At 35.9% G+C, this 18463-nt stretch overlaps 1 protein-coding gene across 1 annotated transcript in view; it reads left to right on the forward strand.

Annotated features, from left to right (window-relative positions):
• The window catches only part of LOC131035728 (uncharacterized), a 201031-nt gene that overhangs the window by 148596 nt on the left and 33972 nt on the right, over positions 1-18463 (forward strand). The window contains exons 5-8 of the mRNA XM_057967466.2: positions 3953-4020; positions 4281-4330; positions 4902-4971; positions 16975-17098. Coding sequence (XP_057823449.2) covers positions 3953-4020; positions 4281-4330; positions 4902-4971; positions 16975-17098 — 312 coding nt within the window. The remainder of the gene's footprint in view (positions 1-3952; positions 4021-4280; positions 4331-4901; positions 4972-16974; positions 17099-18463) is intronic.

Raw genomic sequence — 18463 nt, forward strand, 5'->3', positions numbered from 1 at the left:
ATCTGACCTAACGAGACACTTGACTGCAGCTAGATTGCCCGAAACCTAAGACTACTGGCAAAAAAGAGGGGGTCCCCATATGCAATGGGGCGATGTGTGAAAAGGTCACAACACACCCCAAGATGATATGATACGAGCTGAGGTATCTGCCTATAGATGGTGGATGAACTATGGAGCACAAACTCCTGAACCACAATGCTTTACCATTCAAATTTTGAGTCAAGGAGCAAGTTCATCAGCTTGTGAGAGGAATTGGAGTTGCTTTGACCACATCCATTCCAAAAAGAGGAACAAGTTGCTGTCCAAAAAGTTGGGAGATCTTGTCTACATTTGCAACAATCTAAACTTTTTCATGAACAAATCAGCAAATGACCCCTCATCTTCTTCACAACAACAAATTTTAGAAGACAGCAGTTGGAGTTGTAGATGAGCCCGACTTTTTGGATGATGAATTGGGTAGTGACACTGATGATGATGCTACAACAACTCAGCCATGTGCTCTTGATGACTTGGAAATTTTTTGAAGTTCTATAATCTTGACTTTTGATTGTACTTTTTTGACTAAAAGACATCTTCGCACTCTTGATGACTTATAGCCTTTTTTAAGTTCTAAAGTTTCGACTTTTGATTGCATCTTTTTGACAAAAAACATCTCCGTAATCATGATTTCACATGTTTCTTATGGTTTATATTTTATAAATGTGACTTCTTTTTATAATGATTTCAAATCTATTTTGCAATCTTAAACTATTTGGTAATTTATTGGATATATTACTTATATTAAAAAATAAAATAAAATTGTATAAGTCAAATTCAATGCCAAAATTTATGGTTGCTGAACTCGAATTCGAATTCGAACATGGTCACTTAGATTACATTGGCGTTGATCCTTGCCCAATGCATTATATGACTAGAAGATCTATCTTCAATAGATTCCATTGCCGAGCTCATGGATCTGCATTAGGCAGCCTGTACTTTCACCTTCTTGGCTGATTTGCGGGGTGTCAAGGCAGGTTGATGTTTTAGCAGACCATGGCCTGTGTGGAAAGCACATTCCTATCAGATTGTTCTCTTGGTCGATCTTGTCTCAAACATTGGTTTGGTGATTTCTTATTGGCTTTTGGAGTGCACAACTTGCTTGTTCATTGGTTTGACAATTTCATATTTGATATTGGAGGCAGTGTATCTGTGCTAGGTCGGGGCAGCGATGAATTGAGCATTGACTGTTATTGCAGCCTATTTCAGCTCTCTCCGGTGTTCACGGACTTGTTTTGTGTTTCATGGTTAACCCCTGACATCTCTTTCTAGATTTTGATGGTATTCAGACCCTTGGCTCTTTGTTCTCCCAACTTTGTCTACTCACTCTCGGCAATTGATCATTGGCCATTGACCCATGGTACTCTTCCCACATAGCAAGAATTGTCCTTGTCATCAAAGCAGCGCAATTAAAGACGACACATGGTGCGATTTCTGCCATGCCAGTGACTAAGACAAGTCACATCCAATGATATTTGCCACATGGCAGACAAATTGCCCTTTGGCCACAAACTGTACATTGCCCAGTCAGACTTTTCCATACACCTAGCTAGCAATCACGTCAGCATCTGCATAGCGGGTATTTTTTGCCATGATAGCCATTTGACCATCAAATTTAAGCTAGTGTTTTGTTGACGTTAGCACTCTATCAACATTTAAAAAAAAAATTCAGATGCCTCTCCGTTGAGATTTTTAGATTTGGAGTCCAAGTTTGAAGGCTCACAGCTTGGTCATTTTGAGGCCTTTTTAAGTGCAATTTTTTTTTTGATTTGGGCTAATTTTTCATGTACTCCACAGTGGTGTGGTTATTTTCTGATTTTGGTGGACAAATTTTCCAAAAAATTGAGCTTTTTACAATTGTACTTGTCCAATCCTCATTTCTGCAACTTTTGGAGCTCTGTTCATGCTCATATGACCTCCTTTTCAGGTGCTGTTTTTTTGAAAGTGCATAATTTTTTCATCCACTTTGCTTTGGTGCTATCAGTTTTTCATCATTGTGAGTAGAAATATTTCTTTTAGAACTTGATCTTTTTAGGTCTATTTTGGCATATGTAATGCTTAGATCTCAGTTAGGTCTTTTGCATCAGTAATTTGAGTCTGCTATAGCCTACTTTAGTTAGTTGTAAATATTGAAATTAGAAGTCCGCTTTTGCCTTGGTTCGCAAGTGGCCTTTTGTACATGCACTAAGTAAAAGTGCCAAATCATCTTTGTTTTTTTTCGAGGGGGGGGGGGGTTCTTCGATTGAGTGGATTTGGGAGCATGTCTAGTGTGATTGTGCCTCTCTCTCTCTCTCTCTCTCTCTCTCTCTCTCTCTCTCTCTCTCTCCCCTTGTGCTCTTTCATGTTTAGTTATGGGTTCTCCTAAATTCCATTTCTAACTCTACATAACTATGCATCTTGGAAAATACATGCTTGGAGTAAATTAAAGGAAAAAGGACTAACTCATTACATTGATGCCACTATTGATGCACCATTAGATTCTAAGGCTAATCCAAATGCTCAAATGGAATGGTGAACTAAAACTACTATGGTTCTTGGAACTTTGAGGAATTATGTATCAGATGATCTTATCTTTCACATTGATAAGTGTAAGACAGTTAAAGATGCTTGGGAAAAACTTGGTCAATTGTATGGCCAAGCTGATGAGATTAGGTGCTATAAGCTTGACAATGATCTCACAAATTCGGATCCTAAGAGTTTTGATACAATCCAAGACTATGTAACTAAAGCAAATGAGTTAAGAGAAAAACTCAAGGATTGTGGCATTGACAAGAAGGATGCACAATTGGTTTACAATTTGTTGGACAAGCTTCCATCAGAGTATGCGGCCTTTGTTTCGAGTTTCCAAACCCATTGATTGACTATGGGTAGTTCATTCACTACACCATCATTTGATGCATTCACAGGAATGTTGATGCTTGAGCAATCAAAATCAATTTGGCTTGCAAAATCTAGAATGATATGGATATACCATAAGGTTAGCTGACAAATTTGTTCAACGCAAAGCAAAGTGCTCTGAGGATGGTGAAGATCCACTTATGCATGAAGATCCAAGTAAATTTGAGGTTCATGCACTTTATCAAACAGAAGTTGCAAAATGATGAGATAGAGCTCCAGTATTGCCTCACTCAGGACCAGCTTGTGAGTCCATTCACTATGAAATTTTCCAAAGTCAAATTTGAGTAGTACAACGATTCTCTACAATTTTGCAAAGTATCTGCATCAGCATATTCATGGGGTAGGTGTTACGAATATTCCTCAAAGTATCCAGATTTATCAAGATTAATACATCTATGTTTTTCTGGTTTTGATTGGTTTAAGAGTAGAAATGGTTAGTCAGTTTATTAAATGGTCCTATGGAACCTATGTACCTACGTGCCTGTCAAATTCCTAAACAAGCAAATATAGAATTGGGATTTCCCTCTGTACTTTTTGTGTAAACTTAGAAAAAAAATTAAGTTAGAAGTTTCTTATTTCATAAATAATATGCTAGTATTTTATCTTTACATCCAAAACATTATTTCACTGTGGAAGTATTAATAGATATGCAAGGCCTATGTGTAGTCTTTCAGCTGAGTTCGTTCTCTGTGCAACACTGCAGGCTTCCTTAGGAGTATTTTTTTTGTTTAACTTTGTTGACAATTAATACATTATAAAAATGTGTACTTTATTTTACCACGGAAGATATTCCTATTAGGCTCCTAGCTTGTCATTTAGTCTGACCATTTCAGAATGTTTTCAATCCTGCCTGGGTTCTTCTTTTGGCCATTGTATATAATTTTCATCTAGTTGAACAATGTTGATAATTGAGTGGTATTATTTTGTGTGTTCTACTTCTATTTTGATAATCAGTCTTATTTGTTTCAATTTATCACTTCTGAATTTTCTTTTTCTTTTACAATTTGAATATATGTAGGTCTACCCTTGTCCCAAAGGCTCTTTGATGCATCGGGACCTGGTCAGAAGTTCTGGTGGCAAGGAACAGTACGTTTTACTTCTTTTCTTGTTGAGATAAAACATATACTTTCTAAAGAAACATATAAAATGGATAAAATCTTGTTTTGAAAGTTTTCTATCAGCGTTAAGGAGCAGAATCTTTAATCTTCAAAAGACCTAATTATTTAATGTTAGCAAAAGAACCCTGACTTTTTCTGCTTGTTCTCACACAAACATGAAAATTCAAAATTTATCTGCTATGGAGTCTATGATGCCACAAACAGTTTAATACAAATGAATTTTTGCAGGTTCCCATATCTTGTGGATCCAAATACGGGTGTTTCTCTTTATGAAAGTGGTATACTCCTTAAGTCTTTGGCTAGATTCTGGTCTGATTTCTATGATGTTGTATTATCTGTTGTCCTTGTTTTTATGCATTATAATTCTATCCTCTAGAACTGATGACTCTTTCTCTCTCTCTCTATATATATATATGTGTGTGTGTGTGTGTGTGCACATATATACATATGTAGATATAGACACACTCACACGTGTATATATACATATAAAAAGACACATGCATATATACATATATAAATACACACACACATATATACACATATGTTTATCTTACAAGGCATTAACAATCAAGTGTGTGTGTTTATATTTTGGGTGTGAAATAAGTTATATACAATTATCTTCCTGTCTATGTATTCATATGCTCAACAATGATAGTTTTTGGTGCAGGCGTATTTGAAAGATTTTTTTCTATAGGGTAATGATTTAGAAAATGTAAGGTTTTGTCTTGTGTTGAAACAAAGTTGTTCTGACAGAAGAAAAGTATTAAAATTGCACAAAATATAGCATTGATTTTACTGTAACAGTATTATATAGTAATCCTATGCTGTGGTTGGTCTGATTTTTGACAGGTGACATAGTGAAATACTTATTCCAACAATATGGTGAAGGTAGAGGCCCCTCTCTAGGTCTCTTAGAAAGGTATTTATAGCATTTTTTTAATTGCACATATCTTATTTAACTGGTTGATTGGACAGTGAAAAATTGACTTGCTCAAGAATAGACTTGCATATAACCAATACATTTCGATAGGATGTTAATGGTTATATAGAAATTCCATCCTATTCAAGGGTTAGGTGGAATGAAACAGGCAATTCAATGGAATTCTTCTTACACATTTTTAAGAGAGAGGAAGCCGTCACAAACATTTTGTTGTTTCAGCTATATGTGTAAACCTTAACTCACAAGATTGCCTAATGATTTCCGGTTTTCAATGACCAGTAACATTCCAAAGGGAATGCCACACTTCATTTTTCCACTAATTTCTTTCCTCCATCAGTAACAAAATGACTTCTTTTGGTGTCTGAGGTTCTCCTGAAAAGTGGCAGGGACAAACCTCTTAATACTGAATGATTTCAACCTTCCCAAAGTCCCTTAACTGGATTTCTTTTTCACTCAAAACTTTACAACTTTAAAAAACAAACATCATACATGCATAACTAAAGTAAACAGAGAATAACAAATGATAAGGGAATATTTCTTTGAAGAAAACATGTGGACACAGTGCTGCTGTAGTTGGAAAGGTAGGGACAATTGGGTGTGACATTGTACATTGATAACTTTCCTTTTAATTTCCTTTCATTGAATGCTACACACAAGGGTTAGAAACTTCAACATTCCATTCAAATTTGGCGTTCAGACTGGTTTGGGTTCAATCAGGGTTCTGGGTGAATTTGGCATCATAGGATTTAACACAACTTGAGTTGGATGATGAAATATTAAGATTTTGAAAGACTGGCTATTGGCAAGTGTAATGCTAGAATCATGGATCCTGGAAAATCTGGGAGTTTAAGATTGAGCTTTGTGTTTCATCAATTATTTTTGATCTTTTTGAAGGGGTTTGCTGGCTACCGTGGCTGGGTAAGCCATACCAGACATGTATGAATAATATGACAGGATACAAAAGCCTAATGGAATGATGGGAAAATTGCATCAGAAACCTTTGGTTCATGGACAATAATAATGGTTCACTATGCATAGAATGGATGAGTTGATTAAGACAGTTGGAGATTTTATATGTAATTAGTTAGTGTATTGCTAACCTGAGTGTACTCTTTGCTAGTTGGAGCTACATTGTTATTTTTTTGTTTTTGTTTAGCTGGATGGATGATCCATGGTTGATTCTCATTTATTAATCAAAATAGAGTGAGAAGATGGCTAACCAATTCTCAAATAATCATTAATAACAGAGTTAATTACTGAATCTTCCGTCATTGTTGATTTTCATTGAGCACAATGTTATTTTTTAATGTTGTGCATTTATTTTCTGTCAATATACTTTTATGAGCACATATGCTTTACATTTGTGACCATTATATTGACTATTCTAACAAAAACTCCAAAATAACTTAAGGAGAATATTGTAGTCCACTATTACCTTGCAAATTTGCATTCCAAGAGTGTGTTGGGTATGTTGGGAAAATTACAGGAGTATATTAAATTCCACAATTACCTTGCAAATTTGCACTCCCAAGAGAGTGTTTGATTTTCTACTTCCTCACACTGTGCTCAATATTGTACTAATGAGTGTTTATTGGCTATTCTAAATAATCTAAATTCTGTCAAGTTACAACTCTCTTTTTGCATGATCCTTCCACCTGATATTGAATTTTTCTATCGTCTTTTTTAAAAGAATACATTTTATATTACTTCAGATGAAATAAAAAGTAATTTTACTGTTAATTAGTAACTAATATAGGTTAGTGGGACTCAAAAAGAACAATCAGTTATAAGAGAGAACTAGGGTGAAAAGACTTTGGGTTATGAAAAGTAATTGGAGAGGAATACAAGGGAAATGTCTTCCTATGAAAACTAAAAAAGCTAATGACCACTGTAATATCCCCACAATTTTTTCAATTTATTTCGAGTTACAATCACAACAAGAACCTGTTAAGGTTAGGAAATCAAGATACAATAATGCTGAAAGTGTAACCCTTCCACTTTCTGATCACCAAGTGCCCAATATGGGAAGGTGAGAGCATACGGTGTTGAGGGGATCGTTAGCTTCAAATAACTGGAAATAATACAATGCTTGGGCGGCAAGCCAGCCCTTTCCATTTTTCAGCAGGATATGGAGAATATTAAAAATCACTTGGCAGTAAACCAACCAAGGTGAATGCAAGCAACTGAAGAACAATCACTCTACTGCTCATGCAACGGGAGGACTAGAAATGAAATGGCAATCAACTCCACCGCTTATTCACCGGGAGGACTGAAAATGAGATTATAATCAACTCAACCGCTTATTCAGCGGGAGGACAGAATTATAGTAGATAAGAAGGCGACACACCAACCTCTTCCACTTATGCAAAGGGCCAAAGAACAACAATCCAAGTATATAGCTGCTAGTACCACTAATCAGCTCTACAATGCAAACATGGATTACAAAATTACTAGAATCATTGTCCAAACTAGGCGGCAAGGCCAGCCTTTTCCACTTATGCAGTGGGACTAAGAGAGTTCAAATAAATTGTTGTTAGTACTACTAACAAGCATTACAATATGATTCATCATGGATATTCAAATGCCAAAACCCAAACTAATAGCTGCAACTTATTACCAAGACTCTTCACACCACACCCATAGACTCACACCCCTGAAAACCAGCTTCAACTCCAAAAAAACTAAATCTGATTTGAATGAACATTAGGTTGGAAATACAGACCAGCAACATTAAAATCCTCACAAACACTTCTAAATCACTCCCCACACACACAAATTATCTCTAAACACACTCCAAACAACTCACACACTCTAAAACCAACTCCACACAAGGAAACACTCCAAACTAACAATTTTTCAGATTTTGATATGCAACCCAAGTGCTGGAAACACACAAACCAACAGACTAGAAACTCACAAAAATGCTCATAACTCTATTCACACTCAACGAAATGACCCCCAAACGGATGCAAATGAGAGATACAAGACAGACGATGAGATTAGAACCAACAAACTACACCCAAAACCCCCAAATGAATTTATGCACGCATTCCCAGGCAGCCCAACGTAGTACGACTAAGAAAGAAGTACGATTTGCATTTAAAAATTAAATACTCAACATTAAGCTCTACAAACTTACAAACTTGATCGCCTATGGCATAGGAAGAAAACGAGCCACTACCCAAAATGATCTGACACACGAATTGAGAGTTACAAACTAAAACGAGCTACAGCCACACCAAAAACTAGCAACACTGAAATCCACGCCACACTGAAAATTTGAAAATGCACACTAAAATCGAACCACATTCAGAAGATCCAATCACAGCTAGGAGTGATGTCTCACACTCGAAGTTTGTCAAGAGCCCTAGGAGGTATTCACCCTCGAAGATTGTCTGGAGTCAATCCGACAGCATAAAAGTGTAAATTGTCCCAAGTCACTTATTTTTAACTTTTTGCCAACCAAATTCAAATTCAAATGCACTCCAAATACGCCCAAACCAAATGCCATTCCATTTCATCCACATTTGGCATTGCATTTCATTTCATTTCCTTGCACAAGTTCGCCCAATTCACATTCACCCAAAATCGCCCCTTTTAATTAATGTGTCATAAAATAAAGTGTAAAGTGGGCACCCAACTATGACTTCCAAATAAAAAATATTACTAAGGTAATATACTTAGAAAATCACCCCACTTGCCTTGAGTTATAATTTAATTATTAACACCATGACGACCCCCTTGAAGTCATATGCAAATTTCGCCCAAATAGACTTAGGATAAAATTAATATTTTCTCCCTTCCTAAGTCGTCCATCCATAAAATAATCAAATATTAATACCTCATGCCTAAGGTATTAATATATTAAAAATACCTTCTTCTCAAATACTGGTTATTGCCAAATTGAGTCGGAGACTGAAGCGCTGGAAATCACCAAAACTGAAGTGAGTTGGGGCTCTGAACTAAACTGCTAAAAATAGTCATCTGAGTGAATACAGGATCTTGCCAAAATAATACTGCCAAAAATAGCCACTGAGCTGAGCTGCAGAATCCTTGCCAAGAATAGCACCAAAAAATGTTGGAAGACCAACTGCTCAAACTGACATGCCAAAAATAGCCATCTGAACAGGCCCGCTGACATCCTACTAAAAATAGAACTGCTAAAAATAGTACTTACTAAAAATAGCATACTGCTAAAAATAGTAAGTGTTTCCAAAGTGATTTTAACAACATTCTGAGCAGCCATCGCACTTACTAAAAATAGTAAGTCTGGAAAAAGTCACTCAATGCAGATGCATGTCGAACCATCTCAAAGCTCTCTGAAAACCTAGAAGGAATCCAGAATCCAAACTGTCAAACTCCCACATATACCCCCTGAAAACACCAAATAATCTTCCTAGAAAATAGGAAACCCTAATTTCTGCTCCCGACTAGCCTACGGGCATCCAAACTAGGCTAACGGCCAACACAACTAATTACTTCTTTTTTAAAAGAATACATTTTATATTACTTCAGATGAAATAAAAAGTAATTTTACTATTAATTAGTGTTGATACATAATAGCTTCGGTAAGATAAATGATTGAATGGGAGATAAATGAAGTCTCCCATTCAATCATCTATCTCATCGATAGATAAATTCAGATCTCACTGATTATTCCTTATCTGATATTTATGTTACAATTGCTCTCCTTATTTTGTTACAACATTTATCAAATATGTTACTCATGCAAACTGATGATTAAATTGAGTGCAAACTATTAAACTGATAAACCGATAATGATTGGGTCTTATTCTAACCCTCCCGATTCATTATCGGGTTGCCACTTTAATAGCCACCAAATTTACAATGATCGGGCTTAATGCATTCCACCGACTAACTAATGTTATCGGGGTAAATTAATTGATAATCGACTAACTTAAGTTATCGGGTTTAAACTACTTTAATTGCCACCGATTAATATTGCCAACAATTACCATCGGCCTAGTTATATTGATAACCGAAATGATATCGGTTCATTTGCATATGTGATGGCACCGATTAAGCAATCGGTTATGGAGGGACACGACCAAGGGGTATCTTGGTCGGTCATGTCCAAAGGACATGATCGATCAAGGTACCACTTGATCGGTCCCCTCCATGATATATATACACCGATAAAATATTGTGGAGAGAACATAGAAAACATTAATGCTCTCTCTCTACCTGCAACAAAGAAAAGAAATCAGATTTATTATATTGTGAAATAACGTATACTTGAAAGGAAAATTACTTTGAATATAACTTGCACCTTGAATTGAAAATTGAAATACATTTACATGGTATCAGAGCTATAGTTAAATTGAACCTGAGGCTATTCAATTTTGTGGAAAATTCAAGACAAGCATATATCCAACATCACATTTCTCCAAATGGCCAGCACTATCAGATTCGAAGATAGACTCGGAGGAGGCGATGATTTCTCAGCATGGAAGTTCAGAATTAAGATGATTCTAAGAGAAAATAAAGTTGAATCATTTGTAAAAGCTGAAACTACAGAACCTGATACTGAACCTGACAAAGCTACTTGGATAGAGGGAAATGAAAAAGCCATCAAAATCATAGTTGATGGGGTGAGGAATAATATTATGCCCATCATAAGGAAACATGAAACGGCCTACAACACGTTCAAAGCACTTGAAGATGCATTCGAGATATCCAATGCAAGTAGAACGTTGGCTTTAAAGAGAGAAATAAATCATATAGCAATGATCAAAGGGGAGTCAGTCAATGCCTACTTCATGCGGATATCAGCCTAAGGGATGAGCTAGCAACCCTTGGATGTGAGATCCAAAACAAAGAATTAACACTCATTGCTCTAGATGGGTTGCCTAGTATATGGGAAACATTCGTCCAAGGCATCAATGCAAGGGCTAAATATCCAAAGTTTGAAAGGCTAAGGGAAGACTGTCTCCAAGAAGAATCAAGGTTAAATAAGAAAGGGATCAAACAAAAGAATATAGTTGAAGATCTTCAAGTCCTAAATACAAACTCCAATAAAAAAAGCAAGCAGAAACAATTTAGGAAGAGGAAAGGTCGTCAAGGCAAGAACACCTCCAAGAAGGATCTTTCACATATTCAATGTTATAGGTGTGACAAATTTGGACGCTATGTTGCCAAATGTCCGGAAAGAACCAAACAACAAGCCACATTTGCCAAAGCAGAAAAATCTAAAGGGGAAGACGACTCCGAGAAGTATGTACTCTACTCAGCACTTACAAACCAAGCATCAAACAAGGTTAACTCTTGGGTGATTGACAGTGGCTCATCCAGACACATTACAGGGTTTAAAGAAGTGTTAGACTCCATGATAGAGGAGAATGATGAGGAAGTGACAATCGGAGATGACTCCACACATCCAGTCAAAGGAGTTGGAACCTGCACCATGAAATTGAAGTCAAGCATATCATTTCAACTTAAAGGAGTACTATATGTCCCAAGCATCAAGAGAAATCTAGTCTCTATATTAGCACTAGAGGATAATGGGTACAAAGTGATCTTCATGGACAACAGAGTGTTGGCCTGGCCAAGGAATTCATCTATCAAGAAAGCTAAAACCATTGCTCAAAGACAAGGCTACTTGTATGAGCTGTGCATAGAGCCCAACCTAGCCATAATCCATGAAGCTACAAATGTTAATGAAATTTGGCATAGAAGACTAGGTCACCTAAATTTTAGAGCTTTGTCATCAATGGGAAACCTTGTCATAGGTCTACCTAAGTTAAAGCAATATTATTCAGAGACATGCAAGGGATGTGCCCTAGGTAAGAGTACTAAGGGTGTTTTTCAAAATAGTACTAGGAAAACAAGCAAAGTTTTAGAGTTAGTTCATTCTGATGTTTGTGGACCTATGTCCGTACCTTCTTTAGGGGGATATTTGTATTATGTAATGTTTCTTGATGACTACTCTAGGAAAACTTGGATCTACTTTCTGAAATGTAAAGAATCAAAAGAGATCCTTAATAGGTTTAAGGAATTTAAATCACTAATAGAAAACTACTTAGGAAATGAAATTAAAACCTTGAGAACTGACAATGGGGGGGAATACACCTTGGATTTGTTTAAGGATTTTTGTAAAAATACTGGGATTAAGAGGGAGCTTACTATACCTTATAACCCTCAACAAAATGGGGTAGCTGAGAGGAAAAATAGGACAATTGTAGAAGCTGCCAAAGCCATGATTCTTGATCAGAATCTAAATACCAATCTTTGGGCAGAAGCAACCAGCACTGTTGTATATATACAAAATAGATGTCCTCACTCTCATCTTGAAGATAAAACCCCTGAGGAAGTCTTTACTAAAACAAAGCCAGATATCAGCCACCTTAGGATATTTGGGTGCCCTGTCTATATTCATGTACCTAAGGAGAAAAGATTAAAATTAGAGCCTTCTGGAAAAAGGGGAATACTTGTAGGATATAGTGAAACCTCCAAGGCCTATAGAATCTATATACCTGGTTAGAGGAATATTGAACTGAGTAGGGATGTAATCTTTGAAGAAGACTTGGCCTTCAAAAGAGCCCAAAGCTCAATAGAACCTGAAGCCTATATCCCTACCCCCAACACAGATGAAGACCCTGCTCCTGAGCTTCAGAGGGAGAATCTTGAGGAAAATGAAGATGAAACTCAAAACTCACCTAGAGAAAATCTCAAGAAAAGACCACTATGGGCCACCAAAACTGTAGAAGAAGCTTAGAAGTATGCTGCTCCTTCAGGAACCTTCAGAGAAAGCAAAATGCCTAACAAATTCATTAGCTATGTTGCCCTTATGAATGATCTTTCAAAAGTTGAACCTAACAATGTATTAGATGCACTTAAACATCAAATATGGAAGGATGCCATGACTGAGGAATATCAGTCCATAATGAAGAATGATGTTTGGGAAATTGTTTCTAGGCCAACTAGAAAATCTATTGTTTCTTCCAAATGGCTTTTTAAGATCAAACATGCTGCAGATGGCAGTATTGAAAAACACAAGGCCAGGTTTGTAGCCAGAGGGTTCTCTCAAAAGGAAGGAATTGATTATGAAGAAACATTTGCACCTGTAGCCAGATACACCTCAGTAAGAGCCGTCTTAGCCATTGCAGCAACAAAGGGATGGAAAGTTCATCAGATGGATGTTAAGACAACATTCTTTAATGGTGAGATCTCAGAAGAAGTATACCTAGAGCAACCTGAAGGGTTTGAGATTCATGATGCAGAGTCTCATGTGTGTAGACTCAAGAAAGCTCTCTATGGGCTTAAACAGGCTCCCAGGGCCTGGTATGAAAGAATTGATACTTACTTCTCAGAACTAGGCTTCTCTAAGAATGATGCAGGTCCTAATCTCTACTATAAGCAAAACAAAGGTGATATGCTAATATTGATTTTATATGTTGATGATTTATTAGTCACAAGAGAAGATCACCTTAGAGATCAATGCAAGAAAGATTTTTCTAAAGAATTTGATGTGAAGGACTTCAGACTCCTTCATTACTTCCTAGGCTTAGAAGTATGGCAAAATTCTGGTAGCATTATACTAAACCAAGGAAAGTATACCTTGGACATTTTGAAGAGATTTGGAATGATAAACTGCAGACCCATGACCTCTCCAATGGAAACAAATCTTCATAAACTTAAGGAAGCAGCAACAGAGTCACAACCCATTGATCCTACTCACTACAGGCAAATGATTGGGTCCTTGATGTATCTGGTAAATACAAGACCAAATATCTGTTATGCAGTTAATGCTTTGAGTCAGTTTATGTGTGAGCCAAAGGAGATACACTTGATAGCAGTAAAACACATTATGAGATATCTACAAGGTACTCAAAACCTTGGTCTCAAATATGAGAGAGTTGATCTAGATCTACACGGATTCACAAATTCAGATTGGGCTGGAAGTGTGACTGACAGGAAAAGCACCTCAGGATGTTGTTTCAGTTTAGGTTCAACCATGATATCTTGGATCAGCAGAAAGCAGTCTTCAGTAGCACAGAGTTCCACTGAGGCCAAATACATTGCAGCTTCCATGGCTGCCCGAGAAGTAGTATGGCTCAGGAAGTTGCTTGTAGGATTATTCAGTGAACCAATGAAACCTACTGTTATCCATTGTGACAACCAGAGATGCATAAAACTCTTAGTAAATCCGGTGTTCCATGACAGATCCAAGCACATTGAGATTCCATACCATTATGTGCGAGATATGGTAGACAGAAATGTGATTCAGTTGGAATATATCTATACAGGAGATCAGACAACATATATTCTTACCAAACCATTTTCCAGAGTAAAGGTTGAACACTTCAGAAAAGGCTTGGGTATGATAGAAAGGTAATTTGCTTTGTAATTTGTACTTACATATCAATAAGATGTTTAATGTGTAAACTTCTTTGTCATATTAGGACTTTTATGGGTTCAACCCCCTGTGTTCATTTCTAAGAGGTGACGATCTCTCAGATAGTGAACACTTGTATATAGACATTATAAGGTGACGATCTTATAATGATCAAACCAGTTATCATGTGTGATTTTTGATGTCATGGATGTGCCATGATTATGTTGTGGTAAAACATTTGGAAAGATGTTAGTGCACATACCACAATGTGGATAAGTTGAGAATTTAATTATTCTCATGTGTTAATCCTTAGTATTGCTTGTTTTGCAATACTGATATCACGTGCTTAGGTGATATCATATAATCACAAGGTGATGAATTTCTTGTATCACGTGTTTAGGTGATACTCCATGTCACGTGCTTAGGTGATATGGTTACTTGTATCATATGTTTTGATGATACTTCATGTCATGTGTTTAGATGATATGAACCCTTGGAGAATGAGATTATAAACTATATAAGGAATACTAGTCATCAAGAGAAATGTGATGCTAGACATTTTGTCTGTTATTCATCTTCCCAAGCTAAGAGGGAGTGTTGATACATAATAGCTTCGGTAAGATAAATGATTGAATGGGAGATAAATGAAGTCTCCCATTCAATCATCTATCTCATCGATAGATAAATTCAGATCTCACTGATTATTCCTTATCTGATATTTATGTTATAATTGCTCTCCTTATTCTGTTACAGCATTTATCAAATATGTTACTCATGCAAACTGATGATTAAATTGAGTGCAAACTATTAAACTGATAAACCGATAATGATTGGGTCTTATTCTAACCCTCCCAATTCATTATCGGGTTGCCACTTTAATAGCCACCGAATTTACAATGATCGGGCTTAATGCATTCCACCGACTAACTAATGTTATCGGGGTAAATTAATTGATAACCGACTAACTTAAGTTATCGGGTTTAAACCGCTTTAATTGCCACCGATTAATATTGCCAACGTTTACCATCGGCCTAGTTATATTGATAACCGAAATGATATCGGTTCATTTGCATATGTGATGGCACCGATTAAGCAATCGGTTATGGAGGGACATGACCAAGGGGTATCTTGGTCAAGGTACCACTTGATCAGTCCCCTCCATGATATATATACACCGATAAAATGTTGTGGAGAGAACATAGAAAACATTAATGCTCTCTCTCCACCTGCAACAAAGAAAAGAAATCAGATTTATTATATTGTGAAATAACGTATACTTGAAAGGAAAATTACTTTGAATATAACTTGCACCTTGAATTGAAAATTGAAATACATTTACAATTACTAACTAATATAGGTCAGTGGGACTCAAAAAGAACAATCAGTTATAAGAGAGAACTAGGGTGAAAAGACTTTGGGTTATGAAAAGTAATTGGAGAGGAATACAAGGGAAATGTCTTCCTATGAAAACTAAAAAAGCTAATGACCACACTGATATTGCGAGAATTGTGCGTCACACAGTCCAATATATGTATGTTTATATTTATTTTTGTATGATGAAGTTACATTGGTGGTTGTAACTTACATTGTGTAAGTTACTTTTTAAAAATAACTAATGTGGTTTTATTACATCATCAACTCGAACAATAAATGCTTGTGTGAACAAAGTATAGTCTAATATATAGAAGCCCTTTATAAAAAAACTAGAGACAATGTCATTTTGTTCCAATATTTAACAAAATGAATATAACTAAGAGGTTTAGTCATTATGTCAACAGATTCTCTTGAGATGTGCAATATAAGAGAAAAATATCTGTAGTATCAACCAGTTGTCAAAGTCATTACTAACTTTGATGTGCATGGTGTGAACATGAAAAAATGGATTCTTCACCAACTTCAGACATGCTGATTGTCATAAAAAAGTGGAGTCATTATAGTCTGAGGAAGTTTAAGATCACCCAAAACTCAGCATAACTATATTGCTTTCATAACCAGCACTAGCAGCTGCTTTGTATTTGTCTTTAGTGGAACACAAAACTACAGAACTCAACATGCTGAAGCTTAATCTACCATGAAACAACTCTTGATCCAAAAAAGAAAGAGTAGCTAGAGTGAATCTCCAAGTATCCACTGAACTAGCCCAATCAGAGTTCATATAGACAAGGTGAAAGTCAAAAATACCTTTGTTATATTGGAACACATGTTTTGCTACCTGCCAATGAATAAGCATTGGTTGTGCCAAAGACCAAGAAAAATAACTAATAAGAAAACAAATATCTAGTAATGTGGATGTAAGATATACCATTAACATAAGCCATAAATGCTTATGGATACATATTACAAAGTATTGACTAACCTTATATGACATCTAATGCTATGGGACAAGGACTTGACCTCTAGATGGAAACACTGAATTTCTGGTAGAGTCAACTCTTTCTTAAAAAGCCTGTTGAAGTTTCTGCAAAGACCAAACTAGTTTTGGATCTCATCATTTCTGTTTTGCAAGTTATCTCTCATCTTATTTTGTTGCACAATGTTTGACAGACTTGCTTTTTTAAAAGTCTTTTTATCTTTGTAGTATCTTGAGAGAAAGTTTTGTGAGGTGATTGTTGTTTATGTGGATGCAGCACTTTGTTTACTGGATGGATTCCCACCATCATTCGAGCTGGTCGAGGGATGACATTATGGGAAAGGGCCAAACCAGAAATTGCTGCAAAGAGATTGGAACTCTTTTCTTATGAAAACAACCAGGTTAGGATGGGTAAATTTCTTGGAAGTTTACTCCAACCATCTTCTTTCCATTCATCTCATGTCTTACATCATAAGAATCAATTTAGAGTATAATTTATGATTTTCTCATGTAATTACATTTCGAAGAAAACTATGGAACAGCAAAATTCCTTGGATGTTTACTCCAACCATCTACTTTCCATTCATCTTGTCTGTCTTACATCATAAGAATCAATCTAGAGTATAATTTATGATTTTCTGCAATTACATTTCCAAGAAAACTATGAAACTTCAACCGGATCCCTGTTTTCCAATAGCGCATTCCTTAATTCATAATGCCCTTTTTTGAAATTTATGTTAAGTCCAAGGGGTTGTGTTCTATTGGTTAAAGCATTGAGTTCTCATTGTGGAGATCAAAGTTCAAAGTCCAAAGGGACATCTAATATGGAATTCAAAGTTGTGACTCTTAGTCTTCCATAGTTGGCTTCTAGGTGGTTTCTAATAAGTGGATTCTAATTTGTGACTCTTGGTCTTCCATAGGCTGATTCTAGTGTGGTTGCTCGAAATGAGCTATTGGTGGTTTCTAATAAGTGGATTCTAATTTTTGACTCTTGGTCTTCCATAGGTTGATTCTAGTGTGGTTGCTCGAAATGAGCTAGTATTAGTGTCATGATTGTGGTTGTTCGATATGAGCAAATATTAGTGTCATGTAATGGTCTCAAGTTGATGCTCGTATGAACAAATATTTGTAAACGATCTGAAATATAAAAAAAAATTATGTTATAATGATGAGAGTTATGCCCTTGTATCTTAAGAGTGAGTAGTTTTTTATACAGCATACAATCAATATGGAGATATAAAGCTCAACACCCAAGGAAAGTTTAGTTAATCCCTAAGTATTAAAGAACATAAGCATATGTATCTTAAGTAAATAAATATTTACCTTGGCTGGTTCCAAATTTCAGTTTTTTTACCAAAATGCTAAATTTTCCTACACATATTAATAGATTTTTAAGCTGCTCTCATTTTTCACTTTTCTTTTGAAGTGATAAATGGTTTATAAGGTTGCTTTTTAATAATTTTAATATTGTGTAGAGACAATGTATATATAATTTAGAACATTTGCATAAATTATAAATTCTAGTCTCATTCTTCTTGCTATGCATGCCTAGGTCACTATAAGCTTAGCACTCATGTTAAGCATAGTAAATGGGTTGGAGTAGTTTGAGACTTTCTTTGCCTAAATTTGTTTGAAATGTTAAGATTAAAGACATGTATTATTAATCAAATACCCAATTTTGTGAATGATAGAGAGATTAGCAATCTTGTAGTGAGGATAGTTGGAGAAACATGGCATATAGTTCTTGACAAATAGTTCCAAACTTT

The sequence above is a fragment of the Cryptomeria japonica genome, chromosome 3 (genome assembly GCF_030272615.1).
Source record: "Cryptomeria japonica chromosome 3, Sugi_1.0, whole genome shotgun sequence".
In the NCBI taxonomy this organism is placed as follows: Eukaryota; Viridiplantae; Streptophyta; class Pinopsida; order Cupressales; family Cupressaceae; genus Cryptomeria; species Cryptomeria japonica.